Below are 19,884 nucleotides of genomic sequence, written 5' to 3' on the forward strand. Positions count from 1 at the left end.
TCTGTACTGGGAGTAGGAGGAGGGAGGCTGGCTCTGTACTGGGAGTAGGAGGATGGAGGCTGGCTCTGTACTGGGAGTAGGAGGATGGAGGCTGGCTCTGTACTGGGAGTAGGAGGAGGGAGGCTGGCTCTGTACTGGGAGTAGGAGGAGGGAGGCTGGCTCTGTACTGGGAGTAGGAGGATGGAGGCTGGCTCTGTACTGGAAGTAGGAGGAGGGAGGCTGGCTCTGTACTGGGAGTAGGAGGAGGGAGGCTGGCTCTGTACTGGGAGTAGGAGGATGGAGGCTGGCTCTGTACTGGGAGTAGGAGGAGGGAGGCTGGCTCTGTACTGGGAGTAGGAGGAGGGAGGCTGGCTCTGTACTGGGAGTAGGAGGATGGAGGCTGGCTCTGTACTGGGAGTAGGAGGAGGGAGGCTGGCTCTGTACTGGGAGTAGGAGGAGGGAGGCTGGCTCTGTACTGGGAGTAGGAGGAGGGAGGCTGGCTCTGTACTGGGAGTAGGAGGAGGGAGGCTGGCTCTGTACTGGGAGTAGGAGGAGGGAGGCTGGCTCTGTACTGGGAGTAGGAGGAAGGAGAGGAAGGCTGAGTCTTGTGCCGGATTGTTAGGAATAGGGTTTGATAAATATTTACAGATTTTCCTATTCCTGAGACCTATGTATTTGCAAAACGAAGCAAGAATTCCGCGCGTACCCAGCGAATGTTCAAAAAACACCTATCTGCGGTATAAATACCGGGGATCCCATCACACTGTATACCCAGAAAATGATTCGCCAGCCACTACGTCAAAATACCCCAAGTTTGGTGAATCCTATCTAACCTTTCATGGCTATATTGCTTACCAAGGAGCTGAATCAGTGGGACTGCACCGCATTTTAACCCCAAATGAGACTCTCAGGCAATATAAGGCCTTCCCTGGACTCCATTAATGAGGCTGCTATAATAATGATCAATAAATACACAAAACAAAGAAAGAATTCCGCGCATACCCAGCGAACACCATTCAAAAAACACCTCTCTGCGGCATAAACACCGGGGATTCCGTCGCACTATACGGCCAGAAATGTTGTTGTGTATCGATGTTCACCGGGATTCACCGGGATTCTCATATGTCAGTTGTCTTCTCCTGTTGCAGATATTGTATGGACGTGAACCGTTGGCGTGACATGGGTGCCATCCGTGATGTCAGTTGTCTTCTCCTGTTGCAGATATTGTATGGACGTGAACCGTTGGCGTGACATGGGTGCCATCCGTGAGATCAGTCGGAAGCACCACCTCACAGGACCAGAGACAGCAGCTGCTGCCACCGCAAACCCCCTGCTATGCCAGTCCCCTCCAAAGAGAGTCAGCTCCTGCTGGTGGGACAGGTGGGGGAATTTTTTGTACGAATTACTTCACCCTTCCCAGAACATCGAGTAGGGTTTGTGCAAGAATCCAAAGTAGGTCGGATGTTTTTATATGGTTTTTATTTAACTCCGTCTTTTATTGTATACTTCCAGCATAGCGGCTGCACAATAAAATGACAGAACACATCATTTCCCTCCACCTCGCTGTCTATTTTCTCCCCATGAAGGTCCATTTGTGGAGCCAGTTATCAACTGAAAGGTTATTTGATTCCATTCGGCTGATAACTGGGAAATTCCAGGCTTTCTGAAAATGACTCCAGTTGTTAAATTGCCCAAGCGCTTTCCTATTTCTGATGATGTTTGTCGGCGCATGCACACAGAGCCCATTCACCAATGTCTTCGATCGCCAAACCTACTTTCAATGCCTACGCTGGGAAGAGAAATAACAGGGAGTGCGATCACCGTATTCCTGCCATCACGCTCCCCTGCAAAGGATCCGCAACACGGATCTACCTTTACGGAAGTCGCTAAGTAGCTCCAGAAGAATCAGATTCATGTGTCTTTGTGACATCACTACGTGGCATCATATGTAAATAAATATATTTATCGCCGAGCCATTTATTTGCACACGACACCAAATAGTTATTAAAAAGGCCAAAACCGGGACTCCACGCACTTCTACGCACTCAATCCGTACTGCCGTCAGTCCTGTTTTGGGGACGGTTCCGTTTAGCTTTGCCACAATCTACTGGCTTTTACGTACCTTATAGGGGAGCCGGTTCTGTTCATTAACCTCTCTTGAAAGCTGCTGGCAGCCCCCATAGCCATAAAACAGGATTTAGCGTCTGTCGCAGCCTAAAACAAGAATACATTTGTCGATATTAATGCACGCAGTACATGGCAGTCGGGGGGCATTCCGTGCCCCCTTTTCTGCTCAGAGGGCTGTGAAAGGTGCAAGTTGTTAAAATACAGAGCGACAGCTGGCAAGAATCCTTTGCACTGGAAAGAATTTCTTCTGACATGCTGGCTTCCGTCTGCTCCTGGCTTCGCTGCGGCTGCTGTATAATAGTTAATTATCACTTTTGACAAGATACATAGAGTGCGTATTATTTAATTTCACATAACAAGGACATTTTTTTCCTCTTGAGTTGGCAGTAGAGGATAAAGTTAGTAGCCACAGAGACTTAGCGAGGCCGGTTGGACCGGAGACAGCTCCCGGATATGTTTATTTCATGTTCCGCTGTATTAAATCGCTGCCTGCCTTTGTTAGGCAAACAGCTGGACTCTCAAAGCCCCACTGGTAGCATAAGACCGAGGAAGCCACGTTAGATTTCATTTGCAATAGATTATTAATACCAACGAACACAAAAAATAAAGCGGACCCTCCGTTCATCTAGTTACAAGCGTCGCAGCGATTCATAGAAAGCTACTTTAAATGCTGGATATAACAGTCGGTAGGCAGCGGAGGTAAGGGTTGTGTAACTTGTATACGTGATGAAACACACCGGCCCCCGTCAGCCTCTAAGAAGGTACTTGGCTCTGTTATTCGGTGAAACGGCTGCCCCTAGAAATATAAAAAGACAGAAGATACCCGGGATCCTATACTGCTATAGGGGCACTCTGGGCGCGTACATGGCGGGGCGCTGCTGGTAAACATGTAAGCCGTGATCTGTTGATTCCCACATACGTGGTCTTGTGTTGTGTAACCGATCCTTACGGGTCTGATGAGAGCTCAGTCCATGGATTACAGCCAATCCATCATCTCCCCAACTATAGAATATCAAGTCCATCACGCTTCCCTTTAGTGCCAGTCGCGGGAGTGAATGGACCGCTATATCTGTTTTATATAAACGAGGAAAGTGTAAACGCGGGTATTTACCGGTTTGTCCGTGCCGGTGAATACGTTAAGTACCGGCTTGTATCTGTGAGTAGGTAATGGAAACCAGCGGCCGAGGCAGCTTCCGGCTTTTCTCCACTCGGAACGCCCAAATTCTTCGGGAAAATCCATCGTCTTCCATCAACTTTGCGATTTGGATCCGACTCAAGGCCAAGGCTCTAAATTTTATTAAGTACACGCGACTCTTAACAGAATCATTTACTTCACCTGTACTGTTTTATGCTGGTGATAAAACAGGTGCTAGATTTCTAATTTTTTAAAGAGTGTAATTTATTGCGGGCTATAATTGGATTCACTTTTGAAAACTTAGCGGAGAGATTTGGCAGCACCGGCTGCACAGAACGGCCAAAACATAGCACGCCATACGACGAATAATTTAATAAGCGCCAGCGGGAACGATTCGCTGGCTGTTTGCAGAAGGTGAGAGCGTCTCTACGGCTCGGGCCCAAGATATTAGGGGGACGACGCGACCCCCACAGGAACCATGACTTATTCTAATATAATCAAATGGCAAAGTGACGGCTCAAGCGCCATCTGTAAAGGGGAAGTTCCATCCAGCCGTTAATCCTGTTAAATACGACATATGCCGCCTTTACAGGTAATTGGAGATCGCTAAACTGTAATTGGGATCTACTCTATGGTGGTTTTATACAAATCAAAGGAACAAATGGATTTTACTTTTCATTATGTGACATTCATATTTATATTATATATATAAAAGCATTAGAGATTGTAGTTTATGTGAATTGAAGTGGATTTAATAAATATAATAAATTGTTTTAAATCTAGGGACAGGTTTCATGCCTTTGGATCCCATGACCCCCCGCCACGGTAAGGCTTTGGTTCTAATCTCTCGGGGTATCTCTCGAGTAGCAACAGCCTCCATTGGGGTGACCAGAAAGACCGCGACACACAACAGGTTTTGCTGGGCACTTTTATTTTAAAGACAACATGGGTACTGGTAAAAGTGGATCAAATTATTAGCCATGTAATTCTAAAGTTCTTACTGAAATAATAAAAATAAAAAAAAGTTTTGTAGCGATACCGAGTACAACCCCTTAAAATGTACAATAAAAAAAACCCTGAAAATTAACGCATCCACTGCCTAGAAGTGGGAATTTTTGCGGTAGACAAAGTGCGAGTAGCAAGTTGTGAAATTTACAAGTCCACATCTTCGGTCCTGATAAAGAACATCAAAGCAAAAAGTCCAGGGTACGGCCATGTATTTATACACACACGGTACGCTCGGGTATATACACACACACGGTACGCTCGGGTATATACACACACACGGTACGCTCGGGTATATACACACACACGGTACGCTCGGGTATATACACACACACGGTACGCTCGGGTACATACACACACACGGTACGCTCGGGTATATATACACACGGTACGCTCGGGTATATACACACACACACGGTACGCTCAGGTATATACACACACGGTACGCTCGGGTATATATACACACACACGGTACGCTCGGGTATATACACACACGTGCAATTCCTTTTCAGTGAATAAATATAGAAAATGTAAAAAGTGTGTAACGCTGCGTGTAACGTCTGTGCATGGCGTTAGAAGAGGAAGGTACCAAAGCTGCCTTTTCCGTTGCGTTTGAATTGGTTCCCCACTATGGAGACAAACATCTCTTGGGACGTCAGTTTGTCGTCATCTGCTTTGGTGATGCCCAGGGTGCTCAGCCTTTTCTTCATTACAATTTTCCGTCTTGAATTAGCGACTAGTTCATTTGTGATGGCGTGATTGCCTTCAGCTTCCTCCTGGCCTACAGAGGCAGTATATTTCTGCTCATCTGCCACGTCACAAGCTTCAATATCCAGCGGTGGAAGGAGCACGTCTAACGGAGCCTCGTGTTCCTTTGCTTTCTCTTCAGGGTTGTGACCTACAATACATCAGTAAGGGTTAATTAACATCTCAGAAACGCCAAAGCCCAACAAAGCCGCCTTACAAAAAGACAGAAGCGCTTTAAAGAGTTATATAGTTACCTTCAGACTCTTCTGGCTCTTCGTTCAACACGTCTAAGGTGGCTGCAGGCTTCACCAAGACAACTCCGTAACCCTCGTTATTGTGTATGACGTTGTTCTCCATGATTATTTTGGGGGTGTCGTAAACAATATCGATGAAATCCTGCAAACAGAAAAGACTGTAACGTGGCTCTTAACACCGGTGCCGTCTTCATACGTGGTTTACCGTAACGGAAGTGGCACCGTCTGTATATAAATATATAGCATTATAAAGGTCTGTAGTAAGACCCAGAACGAAGGCAGGCGCTTACCTTAATGAGAATGCCGTCGCGGCAGTGGTGAACGCCATTTCCAGTCAATATACAGTTACTGCCGGGGTAGATCTCTATTCCTGCTCCCTGCCACAAACACAAAGGGACAGAAAAACCTAGTGAGCGTATGTGTGAGGCAGGCAGTCCGTACCCCGAACAAGCAGTCAGGTTCCTGTAACAAATCCAGACCCATGAATGCTTAGAGTGCCCTGAAGCATCGTGCAATAAAAAGTCCTGGAGGGACACACGCCCTGCCATAGGCCACGCAATACATTTCGCTGGTTTCTGTAGCGTAAGGATTGTATATAAAGCAGATACCTTGGCACCATACAGGTCACAATACTTCATCAGGAGCTCCGCAGAGTTCTTCACCGTGACTCCCGACGTCTCACACTGTAAAACACAATTATCCAGCTCTGCCTTCCCACTGTGGACACCTAGAAAAGCGGAAAACCGTGAGAAACACTCGTATAATAATAAGAACCGCTTCCCACGTGGAATTGTTTAGTTATTTTGTATCGCGGTAGCGGTAATTGCCACTTTATAAGCCATTAGTAGCCCTATTCCTGCACTAGGCTTGCTCTAGGCGCAGAGAAACGAGCCCCAAGGAGAAGCTGCAGCCTCCACCGCTGGCACGGCCTTCCTGCGGTCTCCTCTCGCACTAATCGCAATGAGATGAGATTTAAACGAAGGAGTGAGAAAAAAGCTTTTACTCGTCTCTCTCCACCGTGCAAGAAGCCATCAAGCGGTTAAGATGTTTGGAGCAATATTGAAAGTTTGAAGGCGCCTTGCGTTATAATATTAATTTACACCATTGTCAGAAGAGTGCAGTTTGATGCTCGGCCCGACCCAGCTGTCTGCAGCTTACGTGTATTAGGTACTTGTTAGAACAACAGGTATCCGTGCTAATTAGACACAAGCCTCAGGAACACAGCTTCACACCCCGACTTCGGAAAAGAAATAATTGTGGCGGTGACAGGAGGCGAGATGGGATTACGCTAAGGATGCATGCAGATTTCCAGTAACGCTTTAAATCCGTGCACTTTTATAAATACAGGAGCATCCCCGCGGATTTAGAACAGAACGCCGAACTAACAGGAAAAATAAATCGGTAGTCACTTAAATTTAGGCCGCTGGTGACCGTCATTCAGGATCGTTAAAAAATCATGGAGGGCAAAGAGGCTGCCTTTTAACGGAGCCAGCCGAGGCTACTTACTTATAATGCCTTCTACTCCTTCGTGTTGGATAAATTTCACGTTGGAGATTTTGACGTGGGCTCCGGTGCAGTCGACAAAACTGTCCCCTTTGCCCTTTTTTTCTATAACAACATCGTCTGGCAGACCGTATCCTGTGGAAAGAAAACATCCAGCGAAACATGAATACTGCAGCTTGTAAAACTTCCAACGGCTTCCGGAACAGACGCGGCCACCAGCCGCCCTTTTGCTACCCAAACCAGACAATGGAAACTTAACGGGGGGACGCAAACGAAGTTCACGCAACGCGGACTGCATCGTGTTAACCGGACGTGCAGAACTCTGAACACGCTTCATATCAAGCAAGCAGGTGTAGGAGAAGAGATCCACCATGATTTCATTGCGAGAAGTTTCTGGATTAAAGAACGTGGAATGAAAGTAGCGTTTCCTTTATATCTTCCACCTGCTCTGGCGAGTTGGAGGGGAGCCCATCGGAAAATAAAAGTCTCAGATAATAAACAGCCGAGGCAGTGGGGAGCTCCAGATTCATATTTCAGCACCGCAGCTCTATATTAGAACTAGAAATCCCACACATATGTAAATGTAGCAGGCAGCTTAGCGGCTTCTCAACAGCCGAATCCTAAACGGAAACCCAACATACTGACTGGTAAAGCCGGCCTGGCTACTCCACATCCACGGCCCAGTTTCAATTATTCATTGTTATTAGTAGCTCGGATAACCAGGAGCGTTAAGCTCATGGACAATGGTTTGTAATAATGTATAACCTGACCAACCCATTGCACAAACCCCTCAGTAACCGGCTGTACACAAAGCCCTGACAGTGTGCTTACCTTCTAGCTCTATAGAGTCTGCGATGCCGATCACGCCATAAACCTCATATCGGCCGGGACAGATAATGACAAGGTCCCCCTCGTAGCACGCGTTAACTGCTTCCAGCGGGTCTCTGTGAAACTGCAGAGCAAACGAGATGTACAGATGTGGGAGAAGCACATGCGCATGCCACTGCAGGGTGCCCACGGGCTTCACTTAATGGTTTAAGCTACATATAGGAGCTGAAAAGGGCTCTGAAGGCAACTATTCCTGAAAAATGGCACCAGGATCGAGATGCACAGAATGTATGCGCAATCAGGACTCGATGTGTAACTGAAACGCGAGAAGAAACGCTGTTAGGACAATCGGCTCCTCACCTGAATCTCTACATTTCTGCTGCTGTTCTCAGGCTGAAGTCTTTCCGTCATTAGGTCCTGTAAGGTGGCGAAGGTCATCGTTGTGGATACGATATGAATAACTCTCCCACCCGCCTGGCGAAGTCCTTTGGCTTTCACGCTGTGCGAGCCGGAGTTTCTCTGATAACAGAACAGATATCTGCAGAAACAATCCAAGAGACGACTCCTTTACAACGTCACCGGGACACGACGTCACGCAGACGCTCACTGCGGCTCCAAACAAACCTTAGGAGAGGGTTTTCAATCAGTTTGAGCTTCCTTTTCAAATTCTCCATCTGGTCATCCATCTTCATCCCCTCCACCATAGACACGTTATCCAGTTCCGAGTCCGAGTCGGAATCTTTGTTGGATAAACTGTTGCGTAGGTTGGTGAACCGCGCGTAAACCTCCTCACATTCCGAGAGAAGCTTGTGATATTCCGACACGAGCGCTGATGGGATCCGATCTTCCAGGATGTCATAATGTCTGCAAAAGAAGTACATGCGGTTGTGACTTTAGCCTTAGGCACCGAACACAGAACGCGGTCCTTCAAAAGACCCCATCGCGCCGAGCGACAAAGCGTTCATACGCGAGCTCCCCACCACTTTCATCCTGTCCTGGTCTAATGTTCTTGGCGCGTCTTCCCAGCTGAATTTCCTACGTGAAGTAAGTATCGGAGGTGTCTGCAGCTTTTTATGTTACCAACAGACAATGGTTGCAACAGTAATAGAACAGGACATTTCAAATAGAACAGCCAAGAACAGAGAAGAGGCACTCAGTCTACCCGGAGAAGACAACGTCTCACAATGTAGAGTGGGCTAATCACAAAAGGGGATTTCAGTTCATCTATAATGGCCGCGTTCTATAAACGTGCATTTCAGGAGATGTAGGACATGGGACACAGAAAACGTATTGAGGTTAAAACACAATATGTGCGATTTATCATCATGTACTCTAGAAACGTAATTGAAAGTAAAATGCCCAAATGGGAGGCCCTAGCGCGAAGACAAAATAAAAGCACACCAGCCTCCGAGGCCGCGGCAACTATAAATCAAGCACCACATTTCCGCGTGGGTTGCTTGTATAAGTATACACCGTCACGGCAAGTCTGCTTCTCTGCAATTGAAATCGCAGAACTCCAAATTTTGACGGGAGCCGCAATCTGTCACTCTCTCTCATCGCCTCCTCCTCGCAAATGCAAACAATTTACTGTCTATTAAGACTGATCGGATCACAAAGGCTTGGGCTGGTATTTATCACGCCGGTATCCACCTTCTATCATCCTAAACGGCTCGGAGGTGTGTAACCAAATACTGCGACAAGCAAAGTTATCTTTGATGTAAGAGAAAGCACCCCTCCTTTCCTTTGCTGGACCATCTGCTGCGTTGCTCACACATCTCCCAGACAAATGCCTTTTGTCATCTGCAAATGTAAAGTTTGCAGTCCAGAGTAATTTCTGATAGGTGCTGAAAACGAATGGACTAAAGCTGTCACAACAGGCTTCTCCAGAAAAACAATCTCATCATTAAAACCTGTTTGCGCATGGAATAACGTACCTGCTGCTTGTTATTGTAAGACTATAACGGATTGCTGAGGAAGGAGCGTGCGGGATGGCTACATGTTTGGTTATATTGGGGGTATATAAGAAAGAATATAATAAGAAATATATATATATATATATAAGAAAGAATGAACACGCTTACTGAAGTGTATTGTGGGCAGATGCGCGTCTAAAATGACATTCATTAGGGGACTCAATGCGTGGGAAGAGACGCGCGTCCGTATGCAAACTACCTTGAAAACATACTAAGAACAGGAAACATTATTGAGCCTTTTAACGGAGAACGGGTGCAATAAGGAGACAGTTCTGCATTTACGGTAAAAATACATGGTTTGCGTAGTTAAGCAGCGCCACCCAGTGGCCTCCTGTCATCATTGCAATGCCACGTCTCAAGATCTGTGCAGAGTCCTCTCCGAACTTAGCTTTCAATGCGCAGATAAAGGCATTAACACATGACGGGGCGCGCAAGTATGTGAGACGATAATTAAAACAATAAAAAACAAGAAATGGAAATAAAACATTTCCTGGAGGACTTACAGACGCAGACGAGGCTCAACGCAGCGGACAAAGAAATCCAAGCGGTCATCTTCCTCTTCATCCCACGGCCGCCAGATGTGCTGGTAGAAAAAACTAAAGAAAAGGAGGATTTCCTGATTCTCTTTTCCGGTACAAAGGTGCAATCATGCTCTTCAACAGAGAAAATGTGAGGTTTATGATACAGAAAATAGTTTCTAGAAAAAGATAAAGGGGTTAAAGAGAAAGGAAGAAAGCGGAGGAAACTTCAGCGCATTCAAAGTGAAAATACAGACTGAGATTCTCATAAACACGCCAAAGATTTGTAAAAACAGAGTGGCTGGAAAGGTCAGAATGAGATATTATTATTAATACATGTTCACTTACGCACCAGTTATCGCAGCTGATTGACAGGACTGGGTTACGGTACCCAAGTCTACTAAGCCAGGCAGGCGTGTGGTGAAATACACTTACCGCACATGCTCGACAACGAGCGCCGTCTGATCAAAGTCCCCTGAATCATCAAACACCACGTAAAGCTCCTGCAGAGGAACCTTCTGGTCCTTAACCTCCAGCAGGTCTCCAATGCCCTCCGCGCCAACGCCGCTGACCCGGGATTCAGACAGCAGCGGCTCGCACAGCCGCACCACGGCTTTCAGACTGGACGCGTCCACATCTGTCACCTGCAAGCAGCAGACCCGAGTCAGGGGACAGCCAACGCATTACACGTACACGTCACACTCATCCCCGGACACGTCACACTCATCCCCGGACACGTCACACTCACCCCCGGACACGTCACACTCACCCCCGGACACGTCACACTCACCCCCGGACACGTCACACTCACCCCCGGACACGTCACACTCACCCCCGGACACGTCACACTCACCCCCGGACACGTCACACTCACCCCCGGACACTTCACACTCACCCCCGGACACTTCACACTCATCCCCGTACACTTCACACTCATCCCCGTACACGTCACACTCATCCCCGGACACGTCACACTCATCCCCGGACACGTCACACTCATCCCCGGACACGTCACACTCATCCCCGGACACGTCACACTCATCCACGGACACGTCACACTCATCCCCGGACACGTCACACTCATCCCCGGACACGTCACATTCATCCCCGTACACGTCGCTGCTCGTCCCACCCTACGCTTCCTAAAAGTGGCGCCATGTAATTGGATGTTCCCCGGGAATGTATGTGCAGATAGTAAAAACTGTCAGTGTTTTCATTTACAGCTTACGCGCAGGTTCACAACGCAGAGACGGCGAGCTGCCGGGACATGAACGGTTTATTAGCGCAGGGACGGCCCTGAAGGTAATCCGCGAAAAGTCCTGCCGATACCTGCTATGCGAGCCAGCTGTCAGCAGCCTCGGGGGGATCCCTACCGCAAAGCAAACTGCAAACAAGTCCTTTATTAAAATCTACTCAGGCAGAGAGTCCCTTAAACACAACAGAGGATTTAGAGCCGTGAGTGCGCTTCGATTTAACGATACTGAGAGACCCGGTAAGCAGACGGCTCCCTCATCCTCTGCTGCGTCCTGCGCTTATATTTCACTCGCGTACTTCTCATTCTACGAGGTCCAGGCCAATAAGCGGCGCTCAACGTACCTCCACCAGAACGTCGAAGATATCCGTGTGCCAGACAGCCTTCCAGCCCGTCGGCTCTATAGCCTTCTCTACGTATTCACCGATGAATTCTTCGACTTCTGATGGCTTGCCATCGCCTTAGCAAAAAAGAGTTAGAAGGTGTTAAGGATGCATCTTTGAGATATTTGGGTCAGGCTGGCACAACGGCTGCCATGATATGAATTTCCACGCGAGACGCGTAGTAGGATGGAGAGACGGAGCAGTAACCCGGTACCAGACCTTCTCATGAAGCACCGTGCCCTGCGTTAGACGGGTGAACCTCGGGGACAGGCTCGCTCTATATAACTTTAGCTAATGGAGCCAAGGGCACGGCTCCGACTCTCAGGGCCAGGATTGCAGCGCTCTGAGGGCCACGCGGTGACCAGCGGGAAGCAGAGGAGCTTAAACATGTTATATCCCGAGCTGACGGTGAGAAGCCTATATTTAGACAGCATGCGAGTCTGTGACAGCAGAGGCATCTGCGCACCGGTTTATTTGGCACATCAACTGCAGTTCCTGCTGAAAAAGAAATATCTGGTGGTCCGCTCATCATCGCTACAGAAAAATCTGGTTTTGCAAATAAGGTTTATTTTAAGCGTGAAGCTGCCAACGAGGAGTAGGGGGGCCGACAGTCCACAGATGGTAAGGAGGAAAATAAAACTCACTTTCTAGTTAGGTTGAGTTTGCTAAAGTGTCAAAGTCAAGTACAAGAGGCTGGCCATCAACCCGCTGGTCTGAGGTTACGCTGCCCTGTCCGCGTTTAATAACCAAGTCTGATAAATGAGAAACGTATCTACTGTAGAACTTTGTAAGACAGCAGATACATGAGCTGGATGCGGCCCTTAGCGGTCTGGGGTATGACCGCCCCCCCTGTCCTGGATAAAGAGGCAGGTTGGTGCTCATCACGCAGCAAGCGAGTAAAGCACGGAATGACGGCACTCACCGAGCAGATAGTCCTTATACGCCTCAAACCTCTCGTAGAACAGAAGGTTGTTGGTCTGAAATACATCAGGAAACAGCACGTTCCCGGTTGATGTGAAGTGCGGCACCGATTTCCCGAGCTTCTTGCAGCTGCCGTAGTCACTCGCGCTCTCGTATCCCTCTTGGAACAAACCTAGAGATGGGGCAAACATATCTCAGCGTCATCCCCTCTGTGCTCACACCGGAGATCGTTCCCACCGCGCTGTATCGTCACATTGTCACCGAAGCCGATAACATTACTCAGGATCTGCGAGCGCTGAGCGGTCGGGAGGAAGCGAGTGGGTCCCATCGCTAAAGAGAGGAAGAACCCGCAACCCCGACACTTCATTCATCAGCCACAGCTAAGCCTGCCCCGCATTATAAAAACATCTAAACAAGAGAGCACGGCAATGACTAAGGTTTTCCTTCAGCAATGAAACTTTAGTGGAAATATTTGTCTCGAGGAGCAGCAATAATAAAGCAGAGAGGCCCCAAAGTGATTTATTTCCAAGCATGACGGGAAAATGACATTTACAGGCACCGCGAAAGCTAGTCGAGGACTCATAGGGAGGGTGGAGGCGACACAAACACTGGCACACAGGGGCAAGCGGAGACCGGGCACAGAGACCGGGGCACAGAGACCAGCACTTTGCACATGGATGCTTTGCTCTGTCATAGCCATATAATGGAACAAACCAGAGAATCACATGGGCTCTAATACTATAGAAATCTATACTCCCCTATATAGAATTACACAACTGCACTAAGCAACCAGGAACCAATAATGGACATCATATATACATAGAGTGTGCATGGGGACATTACATATATATACACATATAATGGGTGTGTACATGTGTGTGCATTACATATACAAATAAAGAGTGCATGTGTACAATATATATATATAGCGTATATACACATAGAGAGTGTTTGTACATTATACATAGATATAGTGTGTGGGTGTGCCTACATGGTATGGAGTGTGTACATTTAACATATATCACCTATACATATAGAGGGTGTGTTTACATTATATGGAGTGTGTTTACATTATATAGAATGTGTGTTTACATTATATGGAGTGTGTTTGGGGACAGATGTAACTTTGTCTCTATATATTTATACACAGACCCGCCCCGCTGTTTATCCTCGCAGTGTACCGTGCAGGCCTGCAGCACAGACCGTGTCCCTCCCGCACCGTCATGCAGGGATCCGGGTGCGTTACCTCGCCGTAAGTCCGGGTCGCTGCCCGCTGGGAGATCGGCCTCGGTGACGGGTATGTCCTCCATGGCCCGGGGAAAGGTTCCGGTCCACACCCGACAATTACACTTTCAAATTCGCCCGCTCCTGTGCAGTCCGGTGACGTTGACGTAGAGCTTCTCACTGATTGGCTGCCGTGCCCAGCGACACAACTAGGCAGACACTGCTCCGTCTTGTGGCCACAAATGGGTAAGACATGCAACAGCGACACAGCCTGGCAGGCAAAAAAGAGGAATACTTGCTCCGCCTTGTGGTCACAGATGGGTATGACATGCAACGGCGACACAGCCTGGCAGGCAAAAAGAGGAATACTTGCTCCGCCTTGTGGCCACAGATGGGTATGACATGCAACGGCGACACAGCCTGGCAGGCAAAAAGAGGAATACTTGCTCCGCCTTGTGGCTACAGATGGGTATGACATGCAACGGCGACACAGCCTGGCAGGCAAAAAGAGGAATACTTGCTCCGCCTTGTGGCCACAGATGGGTATAACACGTAACTGATAGGAAACGTGTTTATTCATACATTTGGCTTTACATGGAATAACGAGGCATAAAGCAGGCAGTGTACACTGAAATTTCAAGCACCTTTTCTGGGAGCCAGTCCCAAACCCCTGTGCTTTAGGAGCTCAGAGAGGGTACAATGTATTGCCAGAGGGGAAAAAAGAAGATTCAGAAGATAAAAATTGGTTGAAAACAATGGGAATGTACAAATGTGAAGCTATGTGTATATTTTGCCAAAATATGTAAAAAAAGAAATGCCAAAAAATTGAACTTGAGAGAAATGACTCAATAATTTGAGTAACTATTGGAACTATTTTGGATTATTGAATTGGCTGCCAGGCAACCAAAAGGTATAAATCATGAATGGAATTTGAACCGTATATTTAGACAGTGATGAGATTATTGAAAAATAAAAACTAAAAAGAAAGAATAGATAAACAACAAATAATAATCACGACTATTCATGTTTATTTTACTTTTATACATTTATAGGATCCATGTTTATAGATATATATATAATGTTTATTATGTTTATATTGTGATTATATATTATATTTTAATTGTTATACAGGGAATACCATGCATTTAATTTTCAGAACACACGCTATGTTTTCCTATGTAACCTCTATAAGGAAATTCATTCTTGTCTCTATGCCTATGACTAAGCATCAGTGTTAGGCACAAAATGTGTAAGGCGCTCACTCACCGGATGTTGAATCCCCTCTTATGTTAGCCATGTAATAAATATGATATTTTGAATCACACAGTCCTTGTTTGGAGCTTTTTTACAATGTTACACATCCGCATTTTCTTTGTTGAATTTGGTGTTGAAGGCAGCATCCCGGAATGCCAATCCAGGCATGCCAATGCTTAACTGTTATTGACACAAAAGCCAGCACCGATCATCTGTTGCCATACTGAAAAATACTGTTTTTATGTGCAAAGCCTTAAGATGAAAAAAATACAGATCTGCTGAGATTTATTGAGAGCTTCTTCTTTGTCTAAATGGGACAGAAGCTTCAAACGTAGACGCTCATTGAGGCTGATTTGGAAACCACCAGATGCACAAATAAATATTAAAATCAACAGCAGGCATCACAAGCACAATTCATTTCTCTACATTTTTGTAATTAACTATTTATGTATCCATTAAAATGTATTTGTATTAAGCAATCACAGTCATTTTTAGTATTCTTTTTCCTCTTTGCCACAAGATGTCTCCAGTATTCCTATGATAATGTTACACTGATGTCGCTGTTCCCTGCTGAGTACTGCCAGAAGTTCCTGCGTTTTCAAATCCACTGCCAAATGTTTAATTGCTTTCTTTTGCCGAAAATTCAATAAAATTAGCTGACTCGTGTTACACTGCCCCAGTCTGCGCATGTATCCTCCTTGACATGACCAATAGAAGGTTCTTTATATGTATTTCAAATGTGTTAAAATAACAGCATAATATATATACTAATATAGATGAAATATTCTTCATTTTTCTCAGCACATTATAGAGAGCTTAGGTGGTGATAAGTACAGAAAAACGGATACAAGCAAAACCATCAGCGGTAAACGCATCTCTGTGTTCCAGATTATACATAAAAAGGAAAGACACATACCAGCCATGGTCCAAAACAGCACTAATCCAAAGCTTGATAACATACACGTGTCATAGGTCATAGTATGGGCAGCAGCAGGAATGCATGTGCATCAGTGGATGTTACGTAGCCCAGAGCATACCCGGTAGAACCCCTAGGAACGCTTCACCAGATAACGGCATGGTAATATGTTGTGGTGGAGGACTGGGAGGTGGGCTTGCCCCTCACTGCATCCCCAATAAAAGTTGGAAGGTAAGGGACAAATCATAACACAGAAACACTCCAGTGCCCCGTGCATGATTTAAAACGATGCAACTGTTCCTTTAACACAGAGTCAGGATCATAAACAACAATAAGCAAGCTGCCCGCGTGATTCATTCAAACCCACTCAGCATGAGATGTTAAACTGTGTTACATGCTGTCAGCCAGCGGCACATGGAATGACAAAATGAATGGTATTTAAGGGTCTGGTCAAATGTGTACTTTTGATGGAAAAGTGCAGATATCAATCAGCGACTCGCTATAAGGTCTACGGATCCATTTGCTTGAGTTGTGCTATTTTTTAATGAACCAACATGTCAGTTTTACAAGCCTTTGTGGTCTGGACATTTACAGTCTGCAGAAGGCTTTATGACACCTATTTTAAAGATCTAAGAATATTCCTGCGGCCAGACACTCGTATATTTCAGTCTACTATTAAGATATATTGAGTATTGCCTGCTAGCAGTGATAATATGCTATACTAATATCAGATTAATGAGTAGCGCAGACGCTTCATGGGCCATCATTAGCAAGAGGCTTCTGGGGTCATGTCCAATGTGGATAAATAACAGAATGACATTTTCACATGTGGCCGACTATAATCTCTTTTGTGACTCCTCCCACTGCACTCTAACCACACCCACTACATTCTAGTCACTCCCACTGCATGAACATCTCGCACTGCATTCTAACCCCTCCTGCTGCATTCTAGCCACTCTCACTGCATTCTAGCCACTCTCACTGCATACTTGTCCTACGATGACTGTAATCCAAGTTGTCCAGCCCTAGCATTTGACTTCCCCGTGATTTAAGCTTCTTATGCACAGTAACTTTGTATATACAAAAAGCCAAAAGGTTTTTAAGCCTTTCCTGGATCATAAAGTCAGCACCATGTCTCATGTTTAATGCATTAGTGACCACTGAAAGGCGATGCTAGAAAAAATGTCATGGCTGATTTGATAAGAGCCTCTTAAATATCTGAACATAATGGCAGGTTACAAGCCTATATTATGAAACATGTAATCATGAGAAGTATAAACTAGTCTCAAATAAATAAGATATTACTTAATCAAACCAGGTCTGAAAGGGCAGGGATTAGAATGAAACTTCATATGGAGAAAAATAAATCATGTATTTTTGAGCGACCGTTAACAGCATTTAGTAATTACCCTGCTGTAGAAAGAGCTCATCTAATGCAATGTGCTTTGCCGCTTAACCACCCCCAGAATTCATGGACTGTTACAACGTTCATCGGCCCAATGGCTCTATGCATATACGGTATATTTACATTATACATCTTTTCCATAAATTTGTACCACTTCAAGGGTCATTTTAGAACTGCTTCACATCTAATAGTTTTAAAAGCTCACACACAAACTTTGTTCATACAGATGTCACACCATGAACTTGTTTTACAAAAGCCGCACAAGACAATCGGTACAAAATAAATGCGAAAACTTCTTTGAATCTAGAAAAAAACACATTTCTAATTTTATCTTTAGAGACTGTGTACCTTCTGCGTCTGCGACACTAGTGAAACACACAAAACACAAAGCTCTAATTAATTTGGAGCTAGAAGAAGAGGGGTATTGTGTTTAAAAATGACAAATTAATTGGGAAGATGTGGGTGATAAAACATCCCTTCATTTACTTGCCTTGATTGTATCATCTGTATCGCAACACAAACCCTCCATGCTTCTTTGCCACGGTAAGCACAATATATTCACCACATTTAGCTGAAATAATCTGAAATAATAACATTAAATAATAATATTCCAGAATCTGTCTAATCTCTTGGGTCTCTAGATTGATCACCCAACAAGCGCTTCAGGCTGATTAGATTCTATCACAGCTAGGTGAGCTGCCATCGCCTTGACCCAAGTGCTTGGCTCGGCCCCAACTAACAAGCTGGCTCTCAGCTCGAAGTTTGGTCTTTGGAAGCAGTCTCACTATTGTCTGTGTTAATTTACTGTCACCAGATTAACCACCAGTCTGTCTCTGTGTGCGAGCCTTTATTCTGTGCTTTCTGTGCTTTCTGTATGTTGAGGTCACGCACATCACCCATGTGAAGACTGTGATGTCCTTCATCTATTACTCCTGCAAGGCTGGCACTAAAAGGACCCGGGTCAACTTCTTGGTGTATCCCTGCTGAAAATAATCAGCAATGAAGGTCCACACCACATCTCGGTACAGTAAACATATATTGTTGGCATTGTAGACATTCTAGGTACCCGAGTAGAATACTAAAAACCACTAATCCGCCACTCCAAGGCGAGGTTGAGATAGTCTTAGTGTCATTTCCCAAGAAGAAATTATGAAAATGTTCCAGAATTTTGCTGCGGAGCAATTAACTGCAACTTCCCGTACGCCTGCTCTGACGGTTAATCAGAAGAATGGTGCGCGCCTTTTAATTGACTTGTAATTAGGAAGCAACACAAGAGTAATTCTGACCGATTTGCATACAGCTCTCCGCGAAACAATATGTTTGTTCTAGTGAAAATCAGGAGGGTAAAAAGTTTCACAATCAGGAAGCTAGATAGAGGTCAGCACAAAAAAGGCATTGCCCCGAGGGCAGGTACATGGTTTATTGAGCCTAGCGGCACCTACAATGCGAATCCAACCCCGACTATATCAGAAACGTTACTTAAGTGGTAAGCTGCAGGATTAACCCTTCTTAGCCTCGTTATTTATTTATTTTCTTATCATGATGCGAGTAAGGATTGGTAATATGAAATGAAATAGCATCTGCTGGTGATCAAAAGTGTAATCAGCTACCACGGAGAAAACATCCGATTTCATTTCCCATAAACTGTTCCGGATGCTCTTTACCCCTGATTACAAAGTCCAGCATTACATCTTCCACGTGACGATGGCCACCTGTGATGCAATATGCATTAGGAGAGCTTTAAATCCAATCCCACCGTGTTGCTTCTCCACGTTCATTGAGTATGTATGATCCAGCACACAAATATGTGTTTTGCAGGAAATTGCAGGGCAGTTGGGGAAGGCTCGCCAAGCTATTCAGCAGCAGACAAAAAGACCGAATGAAAATTGCAGCTCTCTGATCATGTTTGTCAGTTTTTCTAGTCTGCAAACAACCATGGATGATTACAGTTATTGTAAAACGTCTATTTCCACAGTTCAAAAACTTGCAGAAAAGCAGCCATTTGCATAACCAAGAAATATTAGCAGGTTTGAAAATTGCTGATCCGACGATGCTAATAAAGACATAAACTTTATGTCCTCGTGAAAAAGTGTCCAACTGGCCTATTTTTGGATTTTTTATGTATTTCAAAAAATACCCACCAAAAAAATGAGTGTTTCTTCCCAAAGCATGAACTAAAGAAGCTATGTTTTTCTATTCACCTCCTCGTGACCGCAGGCAACAGGGGTTCTGTATTAAAAATGTGATTCTGGGGCACAGTCGGAAATTGGTCTCACTGCCATATTAACAGAATAGAATGATCAAATAAGCAGGAACGTTCTGTTAGTTGTTATGGTGATACTATGTGTGGCTTCTATTCTATAATAAGGCTTAGAAAAGTCTACTAGTCCATTTTCCAACAGGAGACTAAAGAAAATAAGCTTTCTTCTGCTCATATATATAGATACGGTATATATATAT

General features: G+C 45.4%; 1 protein-coding gene across 1 annotated transcript; it reads right to left on the reverse strand.

The window, feature by feature from the left end:
- Positions 1-4,719: 4,719 nt before the first annotated feature.
- On the reverse strand, positions 4,720-14,006 carry SHCBP1 (SHC binding and spindle associated 1). Its single transcript, XM_053448482.1, has 13 exons — positions 13,872-14,006; positions 12,627-12,797; positions 11,666-11,781; positions 10,505-10,713; positions 10,055-10,147; positions 8,203-8,442; positions 7,939-8,116; positions 7,582-7,702; positions 6,754-6,885; positions 5,856-5,974; positions 5,538-5,624; positions 5,248-5,389; positions 4,720-5,144 (listed from the first exon to the last, which is right to left on the reverse strand). Exons 1-13 carry the CDS (start codon positions 13,933-13,935, stop codon positions 4,819-4,821), a joined length of 1,998 nt encoding a protein of 665 aa, XP_053304457.1. The 5' UTR covers positions 13,936-14,006; the 3' UTR covers positions 4,720-4,818.
- Positions 14,007-19,884: the final 5,878 nt, after the last annotated feature.

This window comes from Spea bombifrons, chromosome 10 (assembly GCF_027358695.1).
Source record: "Spea bombifrons isolate aSpeBom1 chromosome 10, aSpeBom1.2.pri, whole genome shotgun sequence".
Classification (NCBI taxonomy): domain Eukaryota; kingdom Metazoa; phylum Chordata; class Amphibia; order Anura; family Pelobatidae; genus Spea; species Spea bombifrons.

Excerpts from the sequence above, each read along its gene's own strand:
- SHCBP1 (XM_053448482.1), bottom strand. The coding sequence starts at position 13,935 with ATGGAGGACATACCCGTCACCGAGGCCGATCTCCCAGCGGGCAGCGAC. Across the intron at positions 12,798-13,871 it reads CGACCCGGACTTACGGCGAG|GTTTGTTCCAAGAGGGATAC; the intron begins GTAACGCACCCG and ends CCCCATCTCTAG. Across the intron at positions 5,145-5,247 it reads AGAGCCAGAAGAGTCTGAAG|GTCACAACCCTGAAGAGAAA; the intron begins GTAACTATATAA and ends GATGTATTGTAG.